The 24,585-nt window shown below is 33.4% G+C and overlaps 1 protein-coding gene and 1 long non-coding RNA gene across 7 annotated transcripts in view; one reads left to right on the plus strand and one right to left on the minus strand.

Annotated features, from left to right (window-relative positions):
* The first annotated feature begins 892 nt into the window (after window positions 1–892).
* LOC148617983 (uncharacterized) lies at window positions 893–12,725 on the plus strand. Of its 5 annotated transcripts, none has more exons than XR_015922580.1 (7): window positions 893–1,024; window positions 1,558–1,741; window positions 2,879–2,957; window positions 8,994–9,514; window positions 10,572–10,721; window positions 11,827–11,883; window positions 12,640–12,725. It is a non-coding gene; the product is annotated as an uncharacterized LOC148617983 (long non-coding RNA). The 5 variants fall into 5 exon arrangements; XR_015922579.1 differs by having other exon boundaries at window positions 9,417–9,514; XR_015922583.1 differs by having other exon boundaries at window positions 1,558–1,720.
* A 3,624-nt stretch (window positions 12,726–16,349) lies between these two features.
* Window positions 16,350–24,585, minus strand: part of LOC148617984 (uncharacterized) — a 68,951-nt gene continuing 60,715 nt past the window's right edge. Inside the window, exons 63-71 of one of the 2 annotated variants that reach the window (XM_088585681.1) lie at window positions 24,086–24,253; window positions 23,252–23,460; window positions 22,209–22,366; window positions 21,800–21,969; window positions 21,425–21,472; window positions 19,133–19,256; window positions 18,612–18,727; window positions 17,883–17,997; window positions 16,350–16,492 (exon numbers count right to left, since the gene is read on the minus strand). In XM_088585681.1, the coding sequence (XP_088441807.1) occupies window positions 16,366–16,492; window positions 17,883–17,997; window positions 18,612–18,727; window positions 19,133–19,256; window positions 21,425–21,472; window positions 21,800–21,969; window positions 22,209–22,366; window positions 23,252–23,460; window positions 24,086–24,253 (1,235 nt within the window). In that variant the 3' untranslated portion in view covers window positions 16,350–16,365. Of the gene's footprint in view, window positions 16,493–17,882; window positions 17,998–18,611; window positions 18,728–19,132; window positions 19,257–20,135; window positions 21,473–21,799; window positions 21,970–22,208; window positions 22,367–23,251; window positions 23,461–24,085; window positions 24,254–24,585 lie in introns of those variants that run through there. The other variant, XR_015922584.1, reaches the window with a different exon arrangement.

Consider the following 24,585-nt stretch of genomic DNA (forward strand, 5'->3'; position numbering starts at 1 on the left):
GGAATCAAGCATCTGCATGAGCATTTCATTTACCATTCTGTGATTTAATTACCTTAATTTGGATGCGGTATGCAATCAAACAGTATTTACATGTACTAGTTAGTAGGATTATCTGTTATAGAAGTAGTTATGGTAGGATTCCGATTCATTATTAGAAGCAGTTACTATTTTCATTTGAGGTTTTTTTGTTGAAAATAGTACTAACCGTTGTGGCAGCTGTTGTGCCTTGTGGATTACTGGACAGATTGGGCACAAAACGGAATCCCTATTCCTGTTTTAGGCATTTTTCCTAAGGGGGGGGGGATGATTTTATACCTTTATGACTAACTGCTACGAAACTAAGTACTTTTTGTAACTCTATAGTTTATGTAGAGAAGATTATTTCTTAAAGTCGCCAGTTTCTTCAAATTCTTGCAAATTTGAATAATGTTGTTTGGCTGTTCTTGTCTCACCTTATGGTCAGAAATGTCAGGAAACTGTTTTATCAAATCTTTTTATGGAAGGACATTCTCAATCAACAGGTAGATACCAAACGAATATTTGCATACTGTATCTTGAGCCACTTGTCTTACATGTACATATATGTCAGAAGATTGACAACTGACTCTGGGTTTATGAGCATTCTGGGAAATTTTATCAGACCAGAAAAAGCTCAAGAACAATTTGAAATAGAGCAATGGTTTCAAGTAATATTATTTATTCATCAGCAGCAGTACCTATTGAACAATAAGTAAATTGTAAATCATTCTGGTATGATGAAATTCAAACTGACATTTTCCCAAAATCTTTCCTCAACTCAAATTTTAACCAGAAAACTTGAAATTGAAGATTTGAGGAAATACTTAACTTAAGATTTTTTTTACGAAACCCGTGACAGTTCTATATTAGGTTCTGATGATTGACTGATGCAATACTTTGTTATATACACAGATTAAAGCTTAGTTCTTAACAATATTGTATATGCTTTTGGACTAGTAAACACTTAAACTTGGACATAATGTTAAAGCAACAAGAACATTCTGAAGTAAGATAATTTTGATTTGGTGTAAGTTTAGTCTTTAGTTAATTTCTAGTTTAATCAAAGTGGAATGCCAAAATGATTGCAAGGGACAATGTGATTGTTGTTGTAAGTCTTGAATTACCATAAAAAAAAGCAATGCAGAACTTGATAATACAAAATGTATCAATCTGATTTTGTCATATAGGGAAGTGAGTTAAAAGATGGTTTTAGCTCACAAAAAATCTCTTCTGAATCTACCAAATTTCATTAGGATGTCTTGATTGAAGTTCAAGAGTTTGTCCCTGTCTTGTATTAAAAATGGTTGTTTGTGTCAATGTATTTTAGAATAATGAACCCATTTTTTGAAAACCATGTTATTGGAAACACTATTTTTTTTCTAAATGAGTATTCTTACTTCTTGTGTATGCATGTGTATATGTTTATGTACTTTGAGTTGTTTAAACATCAGTTGCCTTTATTTTCTAAAAGACTACTGACAGTTTGATGTCAGTACAAAGAGTTCATGTTTAAATTGATGATAAAATTTTTGATTTCAGATACCCTTTGACCTTACAATGACAAAGAAAAAGAAAAAGGAGAAGATGAAGAAGAATGTACCATTTGACTTGAATGCTGCAATGGGAGAAACAGAAGGTGCTGCTGATGGGGTTCGACCAGCAGGCCCTGAACAAATGAATGCTCCGAAAGAAGTAAAAGAAAGTAAGCCAGAAAAAGAAACAGGTGATGGTTTGTAATTTATACAATGTAACTACAAAGTGAATTGCTGGTGTATTATGTTATAATAGTGTTTTCATCTTGGTTAATTAATAGACATGTATATGTCATTTTCTCAAGTTGGGCTGCATTTTCAGTTTGATCTACACCAGGGTACTATGGATCCAAAACTATTTTTTTATTCCAACAAAAATGAAAAATGAATAAGGCATTTAGATGTGGAATTATACTTACAAATGTATTGAGACAATACTTGGAAAACTAAGAAAACTTTTAAAAGATTACATATCATATTTAAAAAACATAATGATTTATTTCATTTTGAGGCAAATGTTTGAGGCCTATGACTGAATTATTTAAAAAAAAATAACTAACATTTTTTCTACCAGCTCTGGTGTACATCATTGTTCTGAAGCTTAATTAATGAGTACAAAAAAAAGATTTTTCTCTTCATCGAAGTGAAGAAAGTCTTGGGTCTTTGTTTACAGATACTCCCCAGTTCCGAAGATGAGTTTATCAACTCAGCTTTGAGGTACGTTGACTTTTATGCCCCCGTAACGTTCAGTTGGGGGTATATTGTTTTACCCATGCCCGTCCGTCCCGTTCAGGGTATATAGTTATTCCGCTTATCTCCTCCTACAGTATTTAGGATACGACTTTGATACTTTGCAGATTAATTATATATAGGTTGAAGATGTGAATTTTATCAGGGCTTTCATTTCTATCAATATTTGACATTTTTATGGATAGTTGGGCGTAGTCATTTTGTCACCATTTTGAGCGAATTGGGTACATGTCTATTCTGGATAACTCCTCCTATAGTATTTAGGTCAGGGAGTTGACACTTTGTAGAATTATTACATATGAATTTCAGGGTTTTTATGTCTATTAATACTTGGCATTTTCATAGATATTCGGACTTAGTCATTTTGTCCGATCATAAAATTGTCGCCATTCTAAAGAATATAAGTTTTTAAGTATAAATTGACTTTTATATGTTTCTCTCAGACACAACAATATTCTCATAAATGAATTTTAACAACCAAACTTTATTCGATGGCTGTGTTAAAATGGAGTGCAGGGGCATCCCTTTGTCTTGTTTTCATCCAGTTTTGTGTATTGATGTTTTTTTGTATTCTTTAGACATGTCGTTTGACTTCACAAAAAGAAGAAAAAGAGGAAAAAAATCGTTGACGTAGAAGAGCTAGGAGATGCCTTGCCTGTAAGTGTTAAAGGAGAAGTATATAATTATAAAAAAAAATATTTGTAGTGGACTGCTAGATGAAGGTACTATTTTGTTCATGATACGACTATTTTTCTGCTTAAGGCCAAATATAAAACATGTGTAGTTCCTACCACATCATAGAGAACAACCGCGTCGATAGGTAAAGAATTTTTTGTTTTGTTAAAATTTAGTTGGAAGTTTTAGTTGTCATTTTCATTAAGTAAAACCTACATTCAGTGTTAGAGAGGAGTACTGGATACACAGACTAGGTACTGCAATACCTTACGGATGCAATGACAACATCAAAAGTATAGGAAACCTTTCATGCCAATATAACAATAGCATAAATGTGATGAATTTATTTGACAAAAATCCAAGACGGGAAAGGAGTCATGGCCATCACCACTATACGTCACCTAAGTTACATGATGTCTCCATAGATGGTCTCCTTCCTTTCATACAAAAACCTCTTGGACTTCATCACATTAGAACCAAACTTTATTCTATACCTCTCACTCTACTACACTCCCTTTACAAAACAAGTCCTGACACTCCTGCTTCTGACCCCACCTCATCATTATACAGACTTGTTGCCATCATTTTGGATATTGGTTTCCACAGACTCTTTAAATCAGTTTGTGTGAAAAGTCAAGATGAAGAAAAACGATCATTTCTTCCACTACCGTTTGTCAACAAAGGTATAGATGCAATTAATTTGGCTAACATCCTCCATCACAAAAACGTTACTAACAAAATTCCCCCATATTTCAAAGACAAATCCATACCAATTATTTCATATTCCTATACTTCACCCATTGCATCCAAAATTTTCAATTATAAAAGGCTATTGCAGAACCTCGAGATTGAGGACTTCAAGGCTAAACCACCTGACTGTTCTTGCAAAACCTCTCCATTCAAATATGGTCCTTCTGGTCACGTTGTTACGGGAGATTTAACCATTATCGAAAAAGAATCTCTACGTAATATCATTTTTAAAGGTCCCAAGTACCGTGAACCACGCTCCATAAATTGGAATTATAACTAAAAGTTCTTATGGATGCCGTCGAGGACTATGCAAGAAAATGAATAAAACGAGAACAAGAAGACATTGATTCTCTGTCAGAGTGGTTAAAGGCCGTGAGGTCTTTAATTTTAAAACGAATGAAAGTTTTAAGTTGGTCAATGAGTGCCAAGGCTACATCAGTTTTCAAAGACCCCAATGTAGCAAATACATTGTCTACTATACATGACAAATATGTTGTCGTACCAGCAGACAAAGCCCAAAACAACATTGTTTTTGTCTGCAAAACGTTTTATATCCAATGTTTATTATCAGAGTTAGACGTAGAAAATAATAGTAGTGATAAGACCTATTCTGCTACCAATCTCTTCAAAGAAGAGATTGTGGAAAACCATAAATCTGTGCTATCCTCTTTTGGTCTATCTACCAAGGACGATAATTGCGATTTACCGTCTTCGTACTGGATTCCTAAACTTCACAAGAATTCATACAAACAACGTTTCATAGCTGGATCTGCAAAATGAACCACCAAACCTCTTTCAAAACTTTTAACTTCTATACTCACAACTGTCAAAGAAGGTTTACAGTCCTACCACAACACTTGTTACTCCCGTAGTGGTATTAATTCAATGTGGATCCTGAAAAATTCGAAAGGTCTTTTGGAGACAATCAGTTCAAGACTATTATCTGAATATAATAGCATTAAAACCTATGATTTTTACAAAACTGTATACTTCTATTCCCCATACTCAGTTAAAATCCCGACTTAAAAACATTATACATCGTTGTTTTTCCAAAGAGATGGTACACCTAGGTACAAATATATAGTTCCTGGTAGAGATTCCTCATACTTTGTAAGAAATAATTCCAAATCATCTTCCAGATATACAGAGGAAGATGTTTACAAAATGCTGGAATTTTTAATCGACAACATATTTGTCCAGTGTGGTGGACGTGTTTTTCAACAAACGGTCGGTATTCCAATGGGAACAAATTGTGCTTCTTTACTTGCTGACCTATTTCTTCACTCTTATGAGGCTGACTTTATAGCTGATTTGATCAGAAAGAAAGAATATCGTTTGGCTAGATCCTTCAATCTCATTTTCCGCTATATAGATGACGTATTATCTTTAAACAATCCTAATTTCGGGGATTTGATACGTCGCATCTACCCAAAAGAACTTGAGATAAAGGATATTACAGACACTGTGAAGTCAGCCTCATATCTTGACCTACACTTAGAAATCAATGGTAAAGGAAAACTTTTGACCAAACTTTACGACAAACGTGATGACTTTTCATTCAGAATTGTCAACTGTCCTTTCATCTGTGGCAACATCCCTTCGGCTCCTGCGTATGGAGTGTTCATATCACAACTCATACATTATGCCAGAGCTTGGCGAAACTACGCAGACTTTTTGTATCGCGCCAGAACTCTAACAAATAGGCTTCTGGAACAGGGTTATGTTGCTACAAGATTGAAGTCATCACTACAGAAGTTTTATGATCGTCATCATGAACTCGTGGATCGTTATGATGTATCCATCAGCACCATGAAACTGATTTATTCAACGGATCATAGTTTTCCTTTCCTTTCGTTTGTCTACCCCGGACTTGAAAAAAACAAACAAACAAAAAAAAAAAAAAAAAAAACAGAAGTTAATAGAAAATTATGGTCGGTAGGTTAATTGTTATTTTTTAAAACATTTATGTTGGCCCAAAAAGTCTAGGTTTGTTTTGGTAGCAGGAAACGGACATATTTTTTATTTGGCCTAATACAATCTGCTCTCCAGGAAAGTGTTTTTTAAATGTTATGCATGTATTAAAAATTGGAGCTAATCTCTGAATTTTTGTTTCTTTTATTATTTCTTCCCCAATACATCGGAGGCTTCAGAAGAAATGAGAACATGAATATCTCAGAACTCATAGACTTAAGACGCAAGACAAAGAGTAATCAAGGGAACCAAGTAATATTTCAAGGATATAAACTAGAAAGGGAACGTAGACACACAGAACAAACATCATGATTTATTAAAATAAGAAGTACAATTTAACAAATTTAAATGGGCAACTCAAAATCCTCCAAAAATATTGTGGTATTGAGCAGGTGCACCTGTAGCGTAAGCGTCCTCTGCTTTTCTAGAAACACCTGGCAAGTTCAGGGCTCACGCTACTGTGGGATTCGGGCGAAATAGTCGCCCTGGGGTCACTCATTTTCCCTCAGACTATACCAAAAAGGAAGTGAAGTCGTCCTCTCTGTTGTGTATATAGCTTTTTATTTAAGGCATTTTAGTTTCGTAAGTTCTGTACAACAACAGAATTAAATAATAGGTCTGTTCACTAAGACATTTACTAAAAACTATCAGAGCATGTTGAAGTAAGGAGGATAGATAATTAAATAATTAATCTTTAGTACTTCTCTAGAGATATCTGAAGAACTTTCATTACTTTACAATCTTAAATGAACATCCAGTTTTCACGGTAGGTTATAGTTCCTGAACCGATCCGCGCAAGCAATTGACTGATCGATGCCGGATGACTGATTGATCGATCGAAAACCAATGACTGGTGACCGGTCTGACCACAATTTTGTTATGAAAAATGACGGAAGATCGGTTCATGTAAATTTAAGAATTTCCATTGAAAGAGTAATCAAGGGAACCAAGGTTATAGCGGTAATCAAAAGAATGTAATCCAGGGACAAAGATCAGACATGGAAAACAGACATACACAACAAAGAACATAAATGAAACGAATCCAATTTATTATTATATTCAATTTACCTTAATTTAAATATATCAAATCAATGTATTGTTTTTTTTTGTTTAATATAAAACAAATGTAAAATAAAAGTAATTAATTGATATTAAAATCTATTTCATTATGTAAATATGTTTAAAATGGACAAACGAAACGGAATCCGTAAACTATTTTGACCGCTTAGTGGTCATGTGATGCGATCACCGGTTTAAAGGATCGGTTTGACGGATCAATAACCGATCGGAAACCGATCGGTGACCGATGACCGATCTCAATTTTAGTTGCACAGATTGGTTCAGGTACTTTAACACATACTTCTTCCATTCTCGGATTTTGCACAACTTTTCCTGGTAATTACGAACAGTGTTTTTATTGCTTGGTCTCAACAAATGAAGTCTAGAAGTCTAGATCTCAACTCTCTACCAAGGAAAAGTTTCGCTGGTGTCTCTTTCGTACTCGAGTGCGGTGTTTATCAGGAGAAAGTTTGCTAATTTTTTATTCAATCTCCGTCTTCCCATATCATCGATTTCATTGACTCTTTAAATGTCTGAATCAATCGTTAGGCTAGTCTATTTGTTGCGGCATGGTACGGGGCTGATTTCGTATGTTTGATACCATTGCTCGTCATAAACTTCGAAAACTCATCTGATGTAAATTGCGACCCATTGTCACTAACAATTTGCGATGGTACACCATTTCTCTCAAATACACGTCTCATGATGTTGATCGTCCTTTCAGTAATTGTAAAGTTCATTTCTCCGGCCATATGCTATGTTTATCTACCATTACAAAGAACATCTTATTCATGAACGGTCCGGCATAATTAATATTTACACGTTTCCATGGAGTTTTGGGCCACACCAATGGATGTAACGGTGCAAGCGACGGTGCATGTTGTGTGTTTTGACAACCTGCACAACTTTTCATTAACGTTTTAATGTAACTTTCAACTCCAGCCCACCATGCATGGCTTCTTGCAAGCCCTTTCATTTGGACTATCCCAAGGTAACTGCTGTGTAGGAGCTCGAGAATTCGGCCTCTGAATTTCTCAAGAATAATCATTCTAATTCCCATAATAAACATCTATGACTGACGCTTATTTCGTTTCTACGGTTGTAATGTGGTTTCAACTCTGAATTGTCACTGCTTTACCATCCATTCACCGTTTTCTTTAGCATGGCTGCTAACACTTTATCCTTTCGTGTCTCTCTGAATTGCGGCACTAGTGACGGGTAAGTCTTCAATCTGTGAAATATGAAATACCTCGTCTGCGTCTTTCGCTTTCGTCTCAGACCTACTTCCTATCGGTGGGCGCGATAATGCATCTGCGTTTGTATGGCTTTTTGAACGATAAAAAATTGATCTCAATTGATAATTCGGTAGAATATCAAAAGCGTTTCTTTTGATCATCTTGTTTCATACTAACAGAACAGTAAATTCTGCTATTCAACGGAACATTTCGTAAGCTTGAGGCAAGTTCGTACCGACTGTTAAATATGAATCAATAAAGTTTCAGAATTGATTTGTCAGTAACAAATTTGAACATGATTATTGATGCTCTTGATCAATTTATATCAAGAGACTGGATATTTCGTGCAAGAAATCATTATGGATTAAGTAGGACCAGGGGAAAAAACAGAAACAAAATTAAAAAAATTCCAACAGAATGTCACTCCTTGAAATTTTCTATTCCAGTGCTGCCAAAAAAGGCAAAAATCAATAGGACAATGCATTGAAGATACCCTGAAAAGTGTTGGTTCTGACAAAATAACACACTTTTCAAGACTTTCTATGAAACAGGTCTTTAGAAGGTTTTCATGGGATTTTACACATTTTTAATATCTCTCTAAAGGGAAGTGGGGAAATTTTAAATCTATTTGAAAGACTTGATACGCCACTGAAAAGGCACTTAAAATTTGAATGAGTTTCCTTAGTCTTAATTCCAGCAAATTTAAAGCAAAAACTTATTTTGCAAATAATACAAGCAATATACAAAACAGAGAATGAAAATAATGTATGAAACAAGATAAACTCCAAAAAAATGTTTTTTTCTGAGGAAATATATAGATAGATATTTTATTTCTACAGAAAAAAAATCTTATTAGACTAAGGTAATCTTTAAATTTTGATGGTAAACTATTCTATCGGTCTACATGTTTTAATTAGCTGGTAGATAAATGAAAACCCATCTACTTGTCCCAGTTCATAGTTTGCCATTGGCTGGAATTTAAAAAAAATATTCCTGTCCTCAGGAGACAACAACTACAAATTCCCCACAGCCTAATGAAGACCGAGATGGCGGAACCACAGAAGAAGATCCTGCAGATGAAAACTTCGATTTATGTTTACTGTTGTAGAAATTACAAAACATTGATAATAAATAAGATACTATGACTTATAGAAAAAATACTTTTTTTTATTATTTTCAGCATTAAATTTTAAGAATGCAAGTCATACTGTGTACTCATTTATATGAATATGTTTCCTCTGCTTAAACTTTCTATCTTGAACACCTCAATATTGTTGCTATTTATCATTCCTACATTGTACATGGAGAAGATAAATGCTAATAATAAACGTATGTGTCAAATTGGCCTGAATACAAGTGTTTTGTATTCAATATGAAAAAAATAATGATAAATGTGTTTGATATATACATTTATTCTATACTTAAGCTGAAGAAAAATGTGGTAAGAAAGAAGACAGTCTGTCGGATAGAAACACGTCAGCAAAGTCTTGGTTAGAATCTGATAGAGCTTACACATACGATGAGGTAGGAACTCATATATTATATGTTGAGAAAACTAAATAGACGTCTATGTCCAGTCATTGGGATTAGAGGGGGCAATATGTATTAATTAATTCTCTAATTTTATTCTGGATCACTGTATGTCATGTACATTATACATTGCTACTGTGGTTGAATAGATCTTTCCGCCAAAGAAAGAACAAAACTATTATATTGATAGCAGTGATTCTTTATTTTCAATTTTGTTTTTGTTCGTTTGTTTGTTTGTTTGTTTGTTTTTGCTTTAACTTCAAAGTTATTCTTTTGGCATTGAATTAGTTTGACATCCCTTGTAATTTGGAATATCAATCCACATCACAAAATCTAAAAAAATCATTTGAAAGTTACTATACATTACAGAGCAAATCTATTTAATAGGTAGGGTTAATAATAGGGTTTGTAAGTCTCCTTCTAGTTTCATTTTCCTCATCGGAATTTCCTATGTAGAACAAATTCAAATCTGAATTTTATTGTTTACTGTACATTTTAAATCTGTATAGACCAAGCACCAGCCTAAACATTAAAATCATTCAGTCCAGGAAGCGTAATCAAGGGAACCAAGGTTATAGCGGTAATCAAAAGAATGTAATAATGTAATCCAAGGACAAAGACCAGACATGGAAAACAGACATACACAACAAAGAACATAAAGTAACTAAAAGTATACATACAAAGTAACAAAAGTAAATGAGCAACTCGGACTCCACTAAAAACTGGGAGCAAGGACAAGGTTCACCGGTAGGGTAAGTGTCCTCTGCATTTCTAGAAACACCCGCCGAGTTGCTCATAAAAAGTCAAGTCCGTGGTAGACAAACGAGGAAAGGAAAACTATGACCCGTTGAATAAATCAGTTTTCAGGAAGTAATGATTGATTTCACTGTATTAAGATGACTGAAAACTTTATTTGATATGTCTACTTTTTAACATTGCAAATGTCATTAAATACGATTATAATTTTTTCCTAACTTTTACAAATACATGTGATAGTTTTCTTTGGGCCAGGGAATAAAGTTGGCTTGATTGAATGACCCTTTTATTTCAGTTGTGAACAAGAGTATTTGACATCATACGAGAGAAAAAACCCAAATATGGTTACTGGAGAAGAGAAGAAATTTGTAATGAGGCCTCTACAGGTTCTCAAAGTTGGTACCAGAAAATTATCCTTTGCTAATTTTGCAGACATTTGTAGATTGTAAGTTTATATTTCATACACATATTAGATGTTTCCATTACCTGGCACCAACAGTTGAAGCTGGTCAAGTATTCACTCGTCTCCATCTGTCTGTCCGTCCATTTGTCATTCTTAAAGGGTCTCTACAAGGGGAATCTGTATCTCAAGAAGTATTTAGTCAAAAATATTAAAACTCTGCAAAGTGTTCACATACATATTGAAGATGTGCACTTTTTATCATGGAGACATGTTATTAATGTTTTCTTTGTCAATTTGAGCATGCTGAGCATAGTCAAGTTTTCAGCAGTTAAAGCCACCATTAGTATATTACTTTAAGAACTCAAACAGTTATTTTATTTGCTTAGTATTTAGATACATTTTAAAGATACTTATATGTTGTCGACTATATGACAGTGAATCAGGTCCAGAAATGGAGTACTTCTGCAATTGATGATTATTTTGATTTTGAAACTTAGAATAAAAAATATAAATATCTCTTGTAGAAGTTTCAAATTTTTTCCGACGCAGTCAGTATATGTTCACTTTTTACCCTTAGGCCTTAAAGACGCTCTTCCATGGAAACGTAAGTTACCAGATCGCAATTCTGTTTCCCTATTGGCCAAACACTGAAAACTTCGAAAAAAATGTATCGAAAATTGAAATTGCGTGCCATGTGTTATTTCGTGTATGAAATGTAGAACATTATAAGTAAAAAAACAACAAATTTTACTGCTTTGATATCTTAGCTCACCTGGCCGAAGGCCATGTGAGCTATTGCCATCACATGGCGTCCGTCTTCGTCTGTCGTCGTTAACAATTTTTCAAAATACTTCTCCTCTGACACTATTCGACCAATTGGAACCAGACATGGTATGATTGTTTCTTGGGGTATCATACATAGAGCTGATGTGGGGATTTTTTATCCGTAGCAAAACATGGCCACTGTTTCTAAAAATGGAACAAAGAGGTAAGACAGTAGTTTTATTATACAATATTAAATATTAAATTTTACATTATTTAAACATAAGGTTTATATTGATGAGTTACACACAAAGTTTGAGTTCTGGTCTGGTTTATTGATTTTTTTTCACTATTCTAATTGGTAAATAATACTTTTTATTTACAGATTACATCGACAACCTAAACATGTGTTAGATTTTCTGTAAGCTGAATTGGGTACAAGGTTAGTGATCTTGAGATCTATTTTCTTCTATCAAATGTCATGTTATAATAAAGATAAAACATTTTGCTCTTTCATGCGAAATAAAAAAGAATCTTTTCAGCAAATTGATAAGCCATTTAGCCATACATTAATCGATTAAATCAAAATGTTTCGTAATGTTAGTATTGCTGCCTTCTCGTTGTCATCTGAGCGAGTTTGAAAGAGAAGGAAATTGGTCCATTTAAACCAACAAAATCTAACATTTGGGAAAGGGATTGGCCTTCAAAAACTCTCCATCACCCCCTTTGCTAAAACCTGCATTCCTATACATAAAATTGAAGAGAAATGTACAAAGTCGGAAAAAAAGAAAGACATACCAAAGAAAACAGGGACTAAAACTAAGACCATCAAGTGAAAGCTTTTCAGAAAATATGTAGAAATCTAGAAATTGCCCTTAATGCTGACCTGGTAGGATATGTGTCCTCTGCTCTGTTGTACAACACTTGTCAATGGATTTTACAGGGAGAAAATATAAAAAATGATCAAGTAGTAAACTGTTAGATTATATCTCCACTCAATGGTTTGTAAGTCTGTTATTCATTCAATCTGAATTTGATTATTTGGAGTCCCAATTGATGCATTGATTTCAACTTTGGCATGTGTCCTTATTAAGATAGGACATTTATTTTAAGCCATTTTCATTGCAGTCTGATATCAACTTCATGTACAAGTTAGGGTAAATCTAAAACTTCATGTTTTTTTTTAAATTTTTTGTAGTGGTTCTGTGGATGGTAACAACCAACTAATTATTAAGGGCAAATATAATCAGAAACAGATAGAAAATGTTTTAAGAAGATATATCAGTAAGTTTTATTACATTACTAATTGTATCGGTATAAAACATATATAAAGTGGAAACACAAAATAAATGTTTAGTAACACCTTAAAACCACACAGAAACAAATAGGATGACTCATGATTTTGTGTATGTCTTCAGTGGTGGAGGTATTGGGGTGGGATTCTTGGTTAGTCATAACAAACACTTCCAAATTGGTAATAACTGCCAAGCTCATGATGTATAAGAGAATGAGTGACAATTTGTGGGCTTAGATTCTAAATAATGTGTCGAAGGGGAGGGCATGCCTTCATATGGAGTGCTGCTTCTTTTTGTATCGCGCTAGAATTCTAACAAATAGGCTTCTGGAACAGGGTTGTGTTGCCACAAAATTGAAGTCATCACTACAGAAGTTTTATGGTGGTCATCATGAGCTCGTGGATCGTTATGATGTTTCCATCTGCACCATGAAAACTGATTTATTCAACGGGACATAGTTTTCCTTTCCTCGTTTGTCTACCCCGGACTTGACTTTTTATGAGTAACTCGGCGGGTTTTTCTAGAAAAACAGAGGATCCTTACCCTACCGGTGCACCTGGTCCATGCTCACAGTTTTTATTGGAGTCCGAGTTGCTTTTGTTACTTTGTATGTATGATTTTAGCTACTATATGTTCTTTGTTGTGTATGTCTGTTTTCCATGCCTGGTCTTTGTCCCTGGATTAAATTCTTTTGATTACCGCTATAACCTTGGTTCCCTTGATTACTATCCCAAACAAGTGCATTTTTAGTGGTAAATATGTTTCTGTGTCATGGTTGGTTCCTACTGCCACAATTGTCTAATTGTAGCCGATGGTGAAGTTTCAGGGTAATTTTCAATTTACTTGTGAGGTGATTGTGATTCCTTCTTTTACCATATGATTTTTATGTACATTTCTGCAGTGTCGTTGTTTATTTTGACATTAAGTTTAATTTTCGTACTATAGTTTGCTACATTTGACTTTTTTTCAATTTAAATAGAATGCTGATATCCTCGCTTGAAAATTAAATCCTGCACTAAATAAAATTTCCCTAATGAGGTACACATAGGGTAAGGGACATAACTCTTGAAATCAGTGATATGTTTGTATCATATTCAATTTCACCTAAGCCTATCAAGCTTACATTTGAAACAGATGAAATCAATCCTATTTACTTTCATGCTTTCTAGAGATTGATGTAAAATACTGAACACAAACTTTCCAATGATTTGTAAGAGTTGTGTCCCCTACTCAAGGTATACCTCCTTAAATTAATTTGAATTAAGCAAGAAGTAACCAATGCCGCATTTCAAGTAGACCTCATGTTGAAAGTTTTAGTTGTTTAATCATGTAATACATTGAAAACAATCAATTTATGGGGCTTTTTTGTAACAGAGAATAAAACAACTTGTCTTGAAGAAAGTTATACTTGGACAAACTATTAGGGTTAGGGTTGGGTTGAAAAATATAACGAAAGATCTGAGTAAGAAAAAAGGCCCAAGAATTATCCTAGCAAATGTTCAAATTTACCGTTTTATCATGCTATTGAATAGTATGCTGAAATGGTAAATTTGAACATTTTGCTGCCAAAATCAATCACAAGCAAAGTTTTAAGAACAAATTAACCATACATATTATTTAGACAGTATTTTTCTGACCACAAATATTCAGTTCCAGTTTCTTTGCTCATAGCCAAAATGCCGTGAACGTGAACATTTAAAAAAAAAAGAAAAATATAAATTGGAGTGAATCATACAGAACAATGTTCATTCGAGTGGGTGTCTCATTATTTGGAACATTTCAAAATCAAAACAAAAGCTCAGGTAAGGCCATGGTGTTTCTTCTTTAAAATTTGATTTTAAATACTAGAATTTCGGTTTCAGTTTCAATAAATCTGATTGAATCAAACTTCACCCCTACAATGCATGAAAGACAAAACAGCGGAAGATGTGTAACTTTATCGTACAAATCAAAACTTGGTTACTTTTCTGTAACAAGTTTCTAATTCTGAGAACATATTTACTTATTTCCAAATTTTAAGAGGTATTGGGGTTATTGATTCCCTTTAACTATTATTTGTTATGATTATTTACATATCCTTATACTTAAAAAAAGTAAAACAAACAAAACATGAAAAAAGTAGATTTTACAAATCGACAGAATGTTTTATTATTAATCCTTTATCATCTAACTACTTGTAAAAGTAATTTCACTGAGTTATATTCTTTATACTATTTAAATGTTCATATTCAAAACAAAGAATTATACAACACAGCCTTGACAGTTTGTTTAATGTAATTTAGTGTTTTTGTTTTATTCCATATAAGTGATTTATCGATAGGTTCCCTGTGTTAAAAAGAAATCAATATTTCACATAGTGAAATGAATTTGGTAATTTCACTCTCTGAATTTCTCTCACCAAAACGCCACGACACGAGAATCATAACTCTAGTATAAATGTGTATTACGAAAGGAATGGAGGCTGGGATGAGTTTTAGGATAACGACTAAACAATAACCAGAGTAAAATTTGAAAGGATCTCCTTGAAATTTTACCGCAATACCACAAATGAAAGACAATTGATTTTGGGGGTTGTGACTCAAACCGTTTAGAATTATAGGGCCAAAAATAAGCTTTTTCATGATATCAGAACAATAACTTGAATACAAGTGATTTCATTTCTGAAATCGTTCCACGTGGTGCCATACCAAAAATAGAAAGCTGGGATAAATTTTCGGGTATTTTATCTGCACCGTTTTTAAAGGACCAGAAGCTAGCATTTTTATGATTTCAGTACAATAACAGGACTATCAGTAAATAGTGATTGAATCTGTTTGAAATTGTAGTTGGGTTTGATTTTTAGGGTTGTGCTTCTTGAAGAATAAGGAACCAAAGATGGGCCACTACAACTCTGGTAAAATTCTTTTCCTGTGTCAAGTACATGTATTCAATTGCAATCAAAATTAAGTGCTGTACCAAGCTTGAATGATGTGTCCACACTTGCCCCCTCTTTCCTTTTATGATTGCACCTCTGTGGTTGTACCAAGCTGTGCCCTGTGAAACATTTCATTTTGGGACGATTCCTCAAAATATTAGCATCATTCTTGAAATCGTTAGCAGTAGGTTCTAACCTTTATATTCTTAAAATGCTTTGGTGGCCACGTTCCACAAACTCTACTCCAACTGATTATTTAAAGATTGTACTAGCACAAATATTTAGAATTATATAAATTGTGTAGTTTCTTAGTGAACTATATTTCTTGTTTTAATTTTTAAGAGTTGGATTCATAGATATATAAACAATGATTATAATCATCTTAAAGTCCAGTTAAGGCTTTGTTTTTCCAAAGTCAATAGACTAATAGGGAGCGACCAAAGGCAAAATGTAGCATTTGAATTCCTATTCCAGGCCAATTTTCTTGATTTTTCTATCCCCATTTCATCTCAACAGCCTTGTTCCATTATATGAAACTAACCATTTCAAATATCAGAAGCTGCTAATACAAAGTAGGTAAAATATCAAACTTAACAAAATATGACAACAATAAGCAATCGAATAAACCAAAACCACATCTAAGGTAAGGTAAGATAAACATGTGACACAGGAACTAAAAGTTTATAAAGAATAAGTTAATAAAAAATGTATAAATTTATTCTTCTTTGTATCCATCAGGATATTGTATAATGATCCATGGCGGACATGTCGGTGTTCTGCAGCATTTACCTGGTTTAGGTTCGTTTAGGTGACACTGCCCAGGTAAATTCCAATTAACACATCTGCAACAGAAACATTGATAATATAAGAGACCATAAAATACCGAGAATAGTTTGTCATTAGACCCCCCTAAATATATATTCATTTCCTTGACAGATTTTGTAAGTTATTTTGTCATATGAAAAGGTAGTTTTGATAATGCATAGTACCGTTTTTTTTTTCAATGTATAACGCATTAACATCAGTAATTTTGAAATTAACAATGACAGGAAATATTTGATTAAAAGATATAACAATATAAGAATGTAACATGTAGCTTCGAGGAGCCTGTATTGCTCACCTCCTTAAAATCTTACCGTTCAAGGGCAATAACTTTAAGAAGGATTTGTTTGACAATTTAACTCAAAGAGGAATTTGGAAGTACTTATCGTAATGATCATTTCATCAATTAAAAGTTACTTTTATCTATCATAGTTTTGAAGTTATTGTCTGAAAACATCATTTTTTCACCTTTCAAGGGCAATAACTCTAACAAGGAGTGTTCGACGATTTTGATCTCCACACACTTTTGTAGGACTTATCATAAGGATCATTTCACAAATAGTAAGATTCTTTCTGTCTATCATAGTTTTCAAGATATTGGCTGAAAAACTGTAAAACATAATTTTTCTCCTTTCAAGGGCAATAACTCTAACAAAGAGTCGTCTGACAACTCTGACCCAATACAGACTTTTGTAAGCCTTATAATGATGATTATTTCAGCAATTGAAAAAATTCATCTAAACCTATCGATATTGGCGATATATGCTAAAAACTTCTGTCTGGCTCACATCAGTTCTATGCAGAACATCCTAAGGAATATTCATGTGAAGTTAGGTTTTGATTGGTCAAGTAGTGTAAGTGGAGAAGCTTTTTGAAAGAAATAATTTTTCAAAATAGGGAAAAATGTCGAAAAGGGCAATAACTCTTACACGACTTAACAGATTAAAACAAAATTTGACCATAGAGAGATCTCATCATACAGAACACCTTTACCTTGTCACAATTTGGCTAAACCTAACGGTTTTGGAGATATATGCGAAAAACTACTGTCTGACCCTTACGTTCTATTTTTGGTAACAGCCGCCATTTTTTACGGATAAAAAATCCCCATATGAGTACTATGCAGGATACCCAAAGGAACATTCATAACAACTGGTTCCAATTGGTCAAGTAGTGTCAGAGGAGAAGAGGTTTGAAAAATTGTTAACAACAACGACGGACACTAAGTGATGACAATAGCTCACCTGGCCTTTGGACAGTTGAACCAGAAATGGGAAAAAACAAAATACATAAATCAATCAATCATTTGAAATTAAGAGATATAACAATTTAAGAATATAAAAATAACAGAAAAATCTAACGATCATTTGAAATTAATAGATAAATGGCTTATAGACATATATAACGTACAACTCTCTGCATCTGTAGAAGCCACGGTTGGCCAATTCACAGGTACATTTATATTTACAATCATCAATCCATGTATCATTTTGTACATAATAACTGCCCTTGTAGAAACACGTATCTATAAGAAAATCATACGTTAATATAAGGTCAAAGTGCAGACACATATCTTCATCGATCGTAGCAAGGCTCATTCGGGTTATTTTGTAAGACGATAAGAAAATAGGAAGGTAATTTTGAATATTAGACAGGGAAGTGTAGATGAAACGGGAGGGTTGGTGGTAAATGGGACACGATACATTCTCTAACACCACTGGATGGTCCATGCTCCCATTTTTCAGTGGAGTCCGAGTTGCTCATTTGCTTTGTTACTTTGTATATATGATTTTAGTTACTTTATGTTCTTTGTTGTGTATGTCTGTTTTCCATGTGTGGTCTTTGTCCCTGGATTAAATTCTTTTGATTACCGCTATAACTTTGGTTCCCTTGATTATTCTACCACTGGATGAAGGAACAAAATCTTAAACAAATAGTTGGCAAATAAAAATCTTTGCTACTAATTCGGATCTATGCTTCTCGATCTATTGTCATTTAACATTTCGCAGTATTTTGTCCACGGGTTTTCCTTTAAAATTTGTAATATTTAAATTTTTACATTTTAATACACAAGTGAGATATGTTCTCTTTTTCTGTAGAAAGAAATACTTGTACGAATGCTTTATGAATTTGACTTACCAGGACGAGCAGTAATGACGTTCAACGGTCCGGCATTACACACAACTTGACCACAACACTGACCGGCTTTCTTTTGTAATTGACATGTTTTGGGCAAGTGTTCATATACTGGACATCTGCCAAAAAAAAACAATAAAAACACAAAAAAACCCAAACAAACAAACAAAACACATAATACGAAAAGATGTGATTATTCTGTTATGTTGATACATACTGATTGCCACAAATTACATCATACTGAATTAACCTTAATGTCAACAATCACGTGTAAAGTTATAAACTACATAAAACTTCATGTTTATAAAACTCTTGTGAAATAAGTTTATGCTTACATTTATTAAACCTAAATTTTAAAGAACATCAAAATGCAGTGTCCGAGTTCTTGTTCCAAGTCTGTTGAAAATTTTAATCTATTCATATAAATATAAGGAGAATGGACATAGTGAATATGTCAAAGAATCAACAACCCCACCGGGATGAAATATGTCAGTTGCACATCATGCCTCCTTTTAATTACTTACAATGGCACACATGCATAGTGTCCACTCTTTTCATCATCACACGTGCAATTATAGTCACAGCCATCTGCCCAAGTGTCACCCTGGTGATAAACTGCTCCTTTGTATACACAACCTGTTCCATTCCCTTTTTAATGAAAGAAAAACAAATCACAATCCAAATCATCATCTATATATAACAAATGATGGGGTCAAAATTCTGGAATTTTAGTAAAGTGTGGTGGACATTTTTCAACAGACAGTCGGCATTCCAGTGGAAACAAACTGTTTTTCGCTACTCGCTGACACATCCCTTAGTTCTCTCCTTTGAGATTGATTTTATAACAGATTTTATCCAAAAGAAGAAACATCGTTTTGCCAGGTCATTTGATCTCAGTTTCATCTATATATGTGACGTTTTGCTTTTAAACAATTTCATTTCTCATTTGTTTATCCCAGATGTGACATTTTATGAGCGTGTTTCTAGAAAAGCAGATGACGCCTGCCCTACCCGTGCACCTGGTTCAAAAACTTTATTGTGTCTTTGAACCAGTCATTTTGGTGATTTCATAATCTTTGTTGTGTGTTTCTATGTTCCCTTTATAGTCGTTATCCATGGATTATATTAATGTTTACAGTTCGAATCCCGATTCATTTGATTTCCCTATAAAATCATTGTGCATGAAGTTGCAAAGTTTGTAGATTTCTTTGGTCAAACCACAAAAAAAAATTGAGTCAACAAACCGTATTATACTCTTTACATAGACCAACAAAAATGTCACTAGTGACTGAATTAAATAAGATAATAAGATAATAATTCACGGCAATTAGTTGACAAAAATAGGCGTATATCCATTTTGCCAATAGGATGATGATATTAAGTATATCAAGTGTTGATATGTTGAGTATGCAGAAAACACTTACATATTTCTACAAATAAAGTTACCTTTAGGAGCATACTATCAACGCAGAAATAAATGTTAAATTTCAAAATCGTTTATTCATACATACATGCTTAGAAACTTACCACTGACTGTTGGTTTTGGTTGATTCACATTACCTTAAAACAAATAATACCATTTTTGGAAACAAATATAAAGTTAAGAACATCGATTATCTAACTGCCACCATTTTAAAACCAGCTCACAAGCATTTAACATTTTGAAGCTTATTGGTATGACACCAAAGCACCGCAAAGCAAACAAATTAGATCTTACCTTATCATGAAAATTTTTACCCGCAGTATATTTGCCGTCCGCAAATCTGTAAATCTAGTTACTACACCAAGTATCGAACAAAGCATGTATAACTACTTTTCACTAAACAGCAGTTACAAATTTAAGTGATTGAAATACCATCCATACAAATCATTTGCTATAAGAGATAGGTGTTATACTTTATTTAAAAATTCTAAATCGGGAAATTTCCTTTTCAGAATATTTTAAAGCGGGAGATGCGCCGAACTTTTGTTTTCCCAACATGTCTTAAGCTACAAACGTACTTAGTTTGAACTGAAATCCAATTTCTTAAACAGTTGTTCGTAGTATATCCCCTCCCCTGAAAGATGACAAGCAATGCTTCCCTTTAATACAATGGTAGTAATGGTCTTTGTCGCAGGTTCGAGAACAATTTGTATTGAAAACACTTTTAAGGAAAAGGTATCCGACTAACACTAAATATCGCCCGCTATGACACGGACAAGTGAGCTGAAAATTGCTGATTTTTAAAAATGAAATATAATAGGGTACCTGCAGAAAGAGACAAGCTTAACACCTATGCTATAGAGACAAACAAGTCAACATTTCGTATCACTTCTATTGACAAAGCAAATTACTTGTTAGTAATGCAGTTTTTATCCGTATTGATTTCCTGAAAAGTAAAACCATGATAGTCATATTCATTTATAAAACATTGCTTCACCTAAAATATTTACTTTCTTCTTTTCCAGGCACCTGTCGTAATACAAAAATATCGTCCATTAAAAGTACCGCCACATTTCACACCAACGGTAAAATCTCTGAAAAACAATAATGCCTTGACATAAAAGTATCACATGTTTTTAGCAAGCCCATTAAGGACAGGATGATACACCTGTCATGCTGTCTGAATTCAATATAACAATACACATTATTCTGTATTCACAACATTTGCATAATCTAAAACTCAAAGTAAAGAAAACATCCGTTCTTTTTTTCCATTACTGTAAGTTGTACAGAATATACAAATGCAATATAGAATACAAACATGGTTGTCACCCCAATTAAGTTCATTTTCAGTACGACAATAGAAATAGAAATGTTAATTAAATATACTTACATGTGCTGTGGCCCTGAATTGTGAATACGTCCCCAACACCTGGATTATCTGAAAAAAGAAAGTAATGCTTTTAAACAGAATAACAATACAGAAAGTATGATTTGTCTTAGAAAAAATTAAAATTATCATTATAAGAAAGTCATTGGTTTCGTCAATCTAAGTCCGTAAGTCTGTTAAATATTATTCTAACCTGGATCTAAAATCATAAGACGCGAAGATAAGATCTACATGTATATATGTATATATAGTTTCATGTTTAAGTGCATGGTTTGATGTTTTTGGTAAGTCAAGTGGCTTATGCCTATATATCGTAGTAGCCAAAACAAAATGAAGAGGAAATAAATATTTATCGAAGCAAAAATAGAAGTAACTTACTATATCCCCAATGTGCTGATGTTTGGCCTGGAGCGTAGTAAAAAGCGGGCTTTTTATCCGTTTCCAGGTAACACCTGTTTGCCGTCGATATGAACATCCAACCTGTGGAATCACATTTTTGTTTGTCGGCACTTTGACTTGCGTAGAACTGTCTCAAGAAATCTGGATCGCTGCATTAAAATATGATACTTCGATTATCTTACAGATGAGCCAAAATAAACTTTTTAATGCAATACATTAGTAAAATTCTTTTGTATTTAAAGTATTTAATATTTACTCATTTGTTCATATTATGGCCAATATTGATTACTTATTGTCTTCTATTTAATCAAGGGAAGAAACATAGTTTTTCTTTCTACATTTATTACCAAATTATTATTATATTAAGTTTGATAAACAATTAACTAACTTGCTCATTGCAAAGTATTGTTTAGTTGCTGTCTTCAAATCAATCCAAGATGAATCGATAATTCTACTTGGAGAAAACCATCCCATCTTATCAGTACCAGTTGCATTGAACAATATAAAGGCTTTTTCTACACCATTCTTGTAGATCGACACTCGTACCTGCAACAAATGGAAACACATTTATTTTGAGATATTATTCCAAGTTTCCGAAAAAGTTTATTTAAGTACTTCTCCGAATCGGGTTAAATGTGTATAAGTTGTGGCGCACGAGGGAAAAAAACCGCAGATTTTATTGCATTAACCAAGTATTTATGCATGATATCCTTCAGAAATACCAATCAAAATGTTTACAAAATTTGTCTTTTAAATATATTGAAAGATCAAATTTAGTTGAAATGTATTATTGAATAATGACGGGAGAATTTTCCTGCACTTTTTTTATAAACGGAGTAAAAATATCTACGTCAAAGGACAAATTTAAATAGCTTTTCAGTTGTTTTCTAGATGAATGAATATATTTGAGACAAGAAAGAGCAAACTGAGAAATATGACATGCCTCTCACTGCCCGATTCTTACACAGATTGGTACTCAATCATTAGCTAAAACACTATTCATTGATAGCAGATAATGGGGGATGTATTGACCGACATTGAAACATGATACTACCTAGAACACTGCACTACACGTTCAAACAATCACTTTCAAATCACATAGGTCATTTCAAACGGAACGATTTCAAACCACTTCATTCACACTTAAGATTCCTTACGTATTAAGGATCTTGCTGGCATTTTGTCGCTATTAGACGTAAAAAGACTGCACATTCGGAAGTGCTCGAGTTCAGACCCTACCATAACCGTTTACTTGTTCATGGCACTGCTTGCTTCTGAACGACTACAACTTGGATTTGGATATTTTTTGTCGTTGTGTGACTAACTCTTTGTCAACTGAATATTTGATACCAAAATATTCCAGACTTTATTTATGTCTACGGATTCCCTTTTGATGTCGATATTTCTTATTCTCCCAACTATTCTTCTCACCTTATCCAGACACAAAGATGGCCAGTTGTTTGACAAATCTGGCTTGTAATGCCCAGGGAAATTTGGTGTCAGTGAGTTGGCCCCTGGTTGGTTTTCGTTTATAGTCTTTGTTGAATTCCACAGTCCAAAAAGGTCAGTTACACCAGGGGGGAAATTTGTGACTCCTGTTACTCCCTTCATCAACAAGAGATAACCATTCGGTTTTGCAGCTAGAACAAACAAAGGAAAAACGTTCTTATTTGGCTGAACATAGACCAATATGGTTGGTCTGACTCTTCGCAGTGTTTAGACTTATATATTGTAAGGTAACAATGAGCTCTCACAAATGTATTTCCAGCCACTACATATATTTGAATATCTTTAAAGAGTGAAGCAAATATAAATATCGATGTTAGTATCATACAAAAACATGAAAATACTGAGCGTTATTCTTATGTTTAATGTTACTTTTTGTTCGGTAATAAATGGATGCAGATATTTACTACAAGTAATTGTTAATTTTCGTTGAATTACGCATTTGACAGAACTCATATTCTTAACCTTACGTTCTTTTGCTGCCATATTTCAACTACTTCCCTTTTCGGTTATATAACGGATTATGCAGGATTAAAAAATTCTTCATTAGCAAAAAATCATTCATGAACATTAAAAAAAATGAAATATCCATTACAAATTGAAAATTTGAGCAAGAATATTAAGGCGGAAGAATATGAATAACAATTTCATCTATGATTTTTGTTCTCGTACTTAAGTTTGTGTTATAAGTTTATTCAAGCATTTCTATTCATTATTACTAGTCGGCTCCAAATAATTTTCAAAAAGTTTCCTCCTTACTTGGAACTTGTGGTACAGTAGTTGGACAGAAACCACATTTGGCTGCACAGTTGTCCAATGCAAACTGCTTGAATGCTGCAACGGAGCATACGTCATTGCCCAAAGGTTCGCAACGGTCTGGATGAAGGTCAACACATAATGATCCCGGTGTAGTTGCTAATTGGTCAGCTAAATATTTTATAAAACTCAAATATAACAGGTCACTATATTTTATTTACTTTAACAAACTAATTGAACAAAACAGACAATAACAATTCATAGCATACTATACATAATACTTATATTGGTATACAGGTTAACCAAAGAGTCACGCAGAGGGTGAAATATACTCTATATAATAGTAAACTTTGTTTTAATTAATTAAGTGTGACCATTCAGTGAAATAAAACGACTCAAAGTTATAAAGTACTTGAGAAATAAGAGAAACGAAAATAACTGGCTGTATACCAAAACATTGAGGAAAAATAAGCAGGAAATTTTCAGTATAATTCTGTAAAACT

This window comes from Perna viridis, chromosome 5 (assembly GCF_037379345.1).
Source record: "Perna viridis isolate PV_CMFRI_1.1 ecotype Kerala chromosome 5, ASM3737934v1, whole genome shotgun sequence".
Lineage (NCBI taxonomy): Eukaryota > Metazoa > Mollusca > Bivalvia > Mytilida > Mytilidae > Perna > Perna viridis.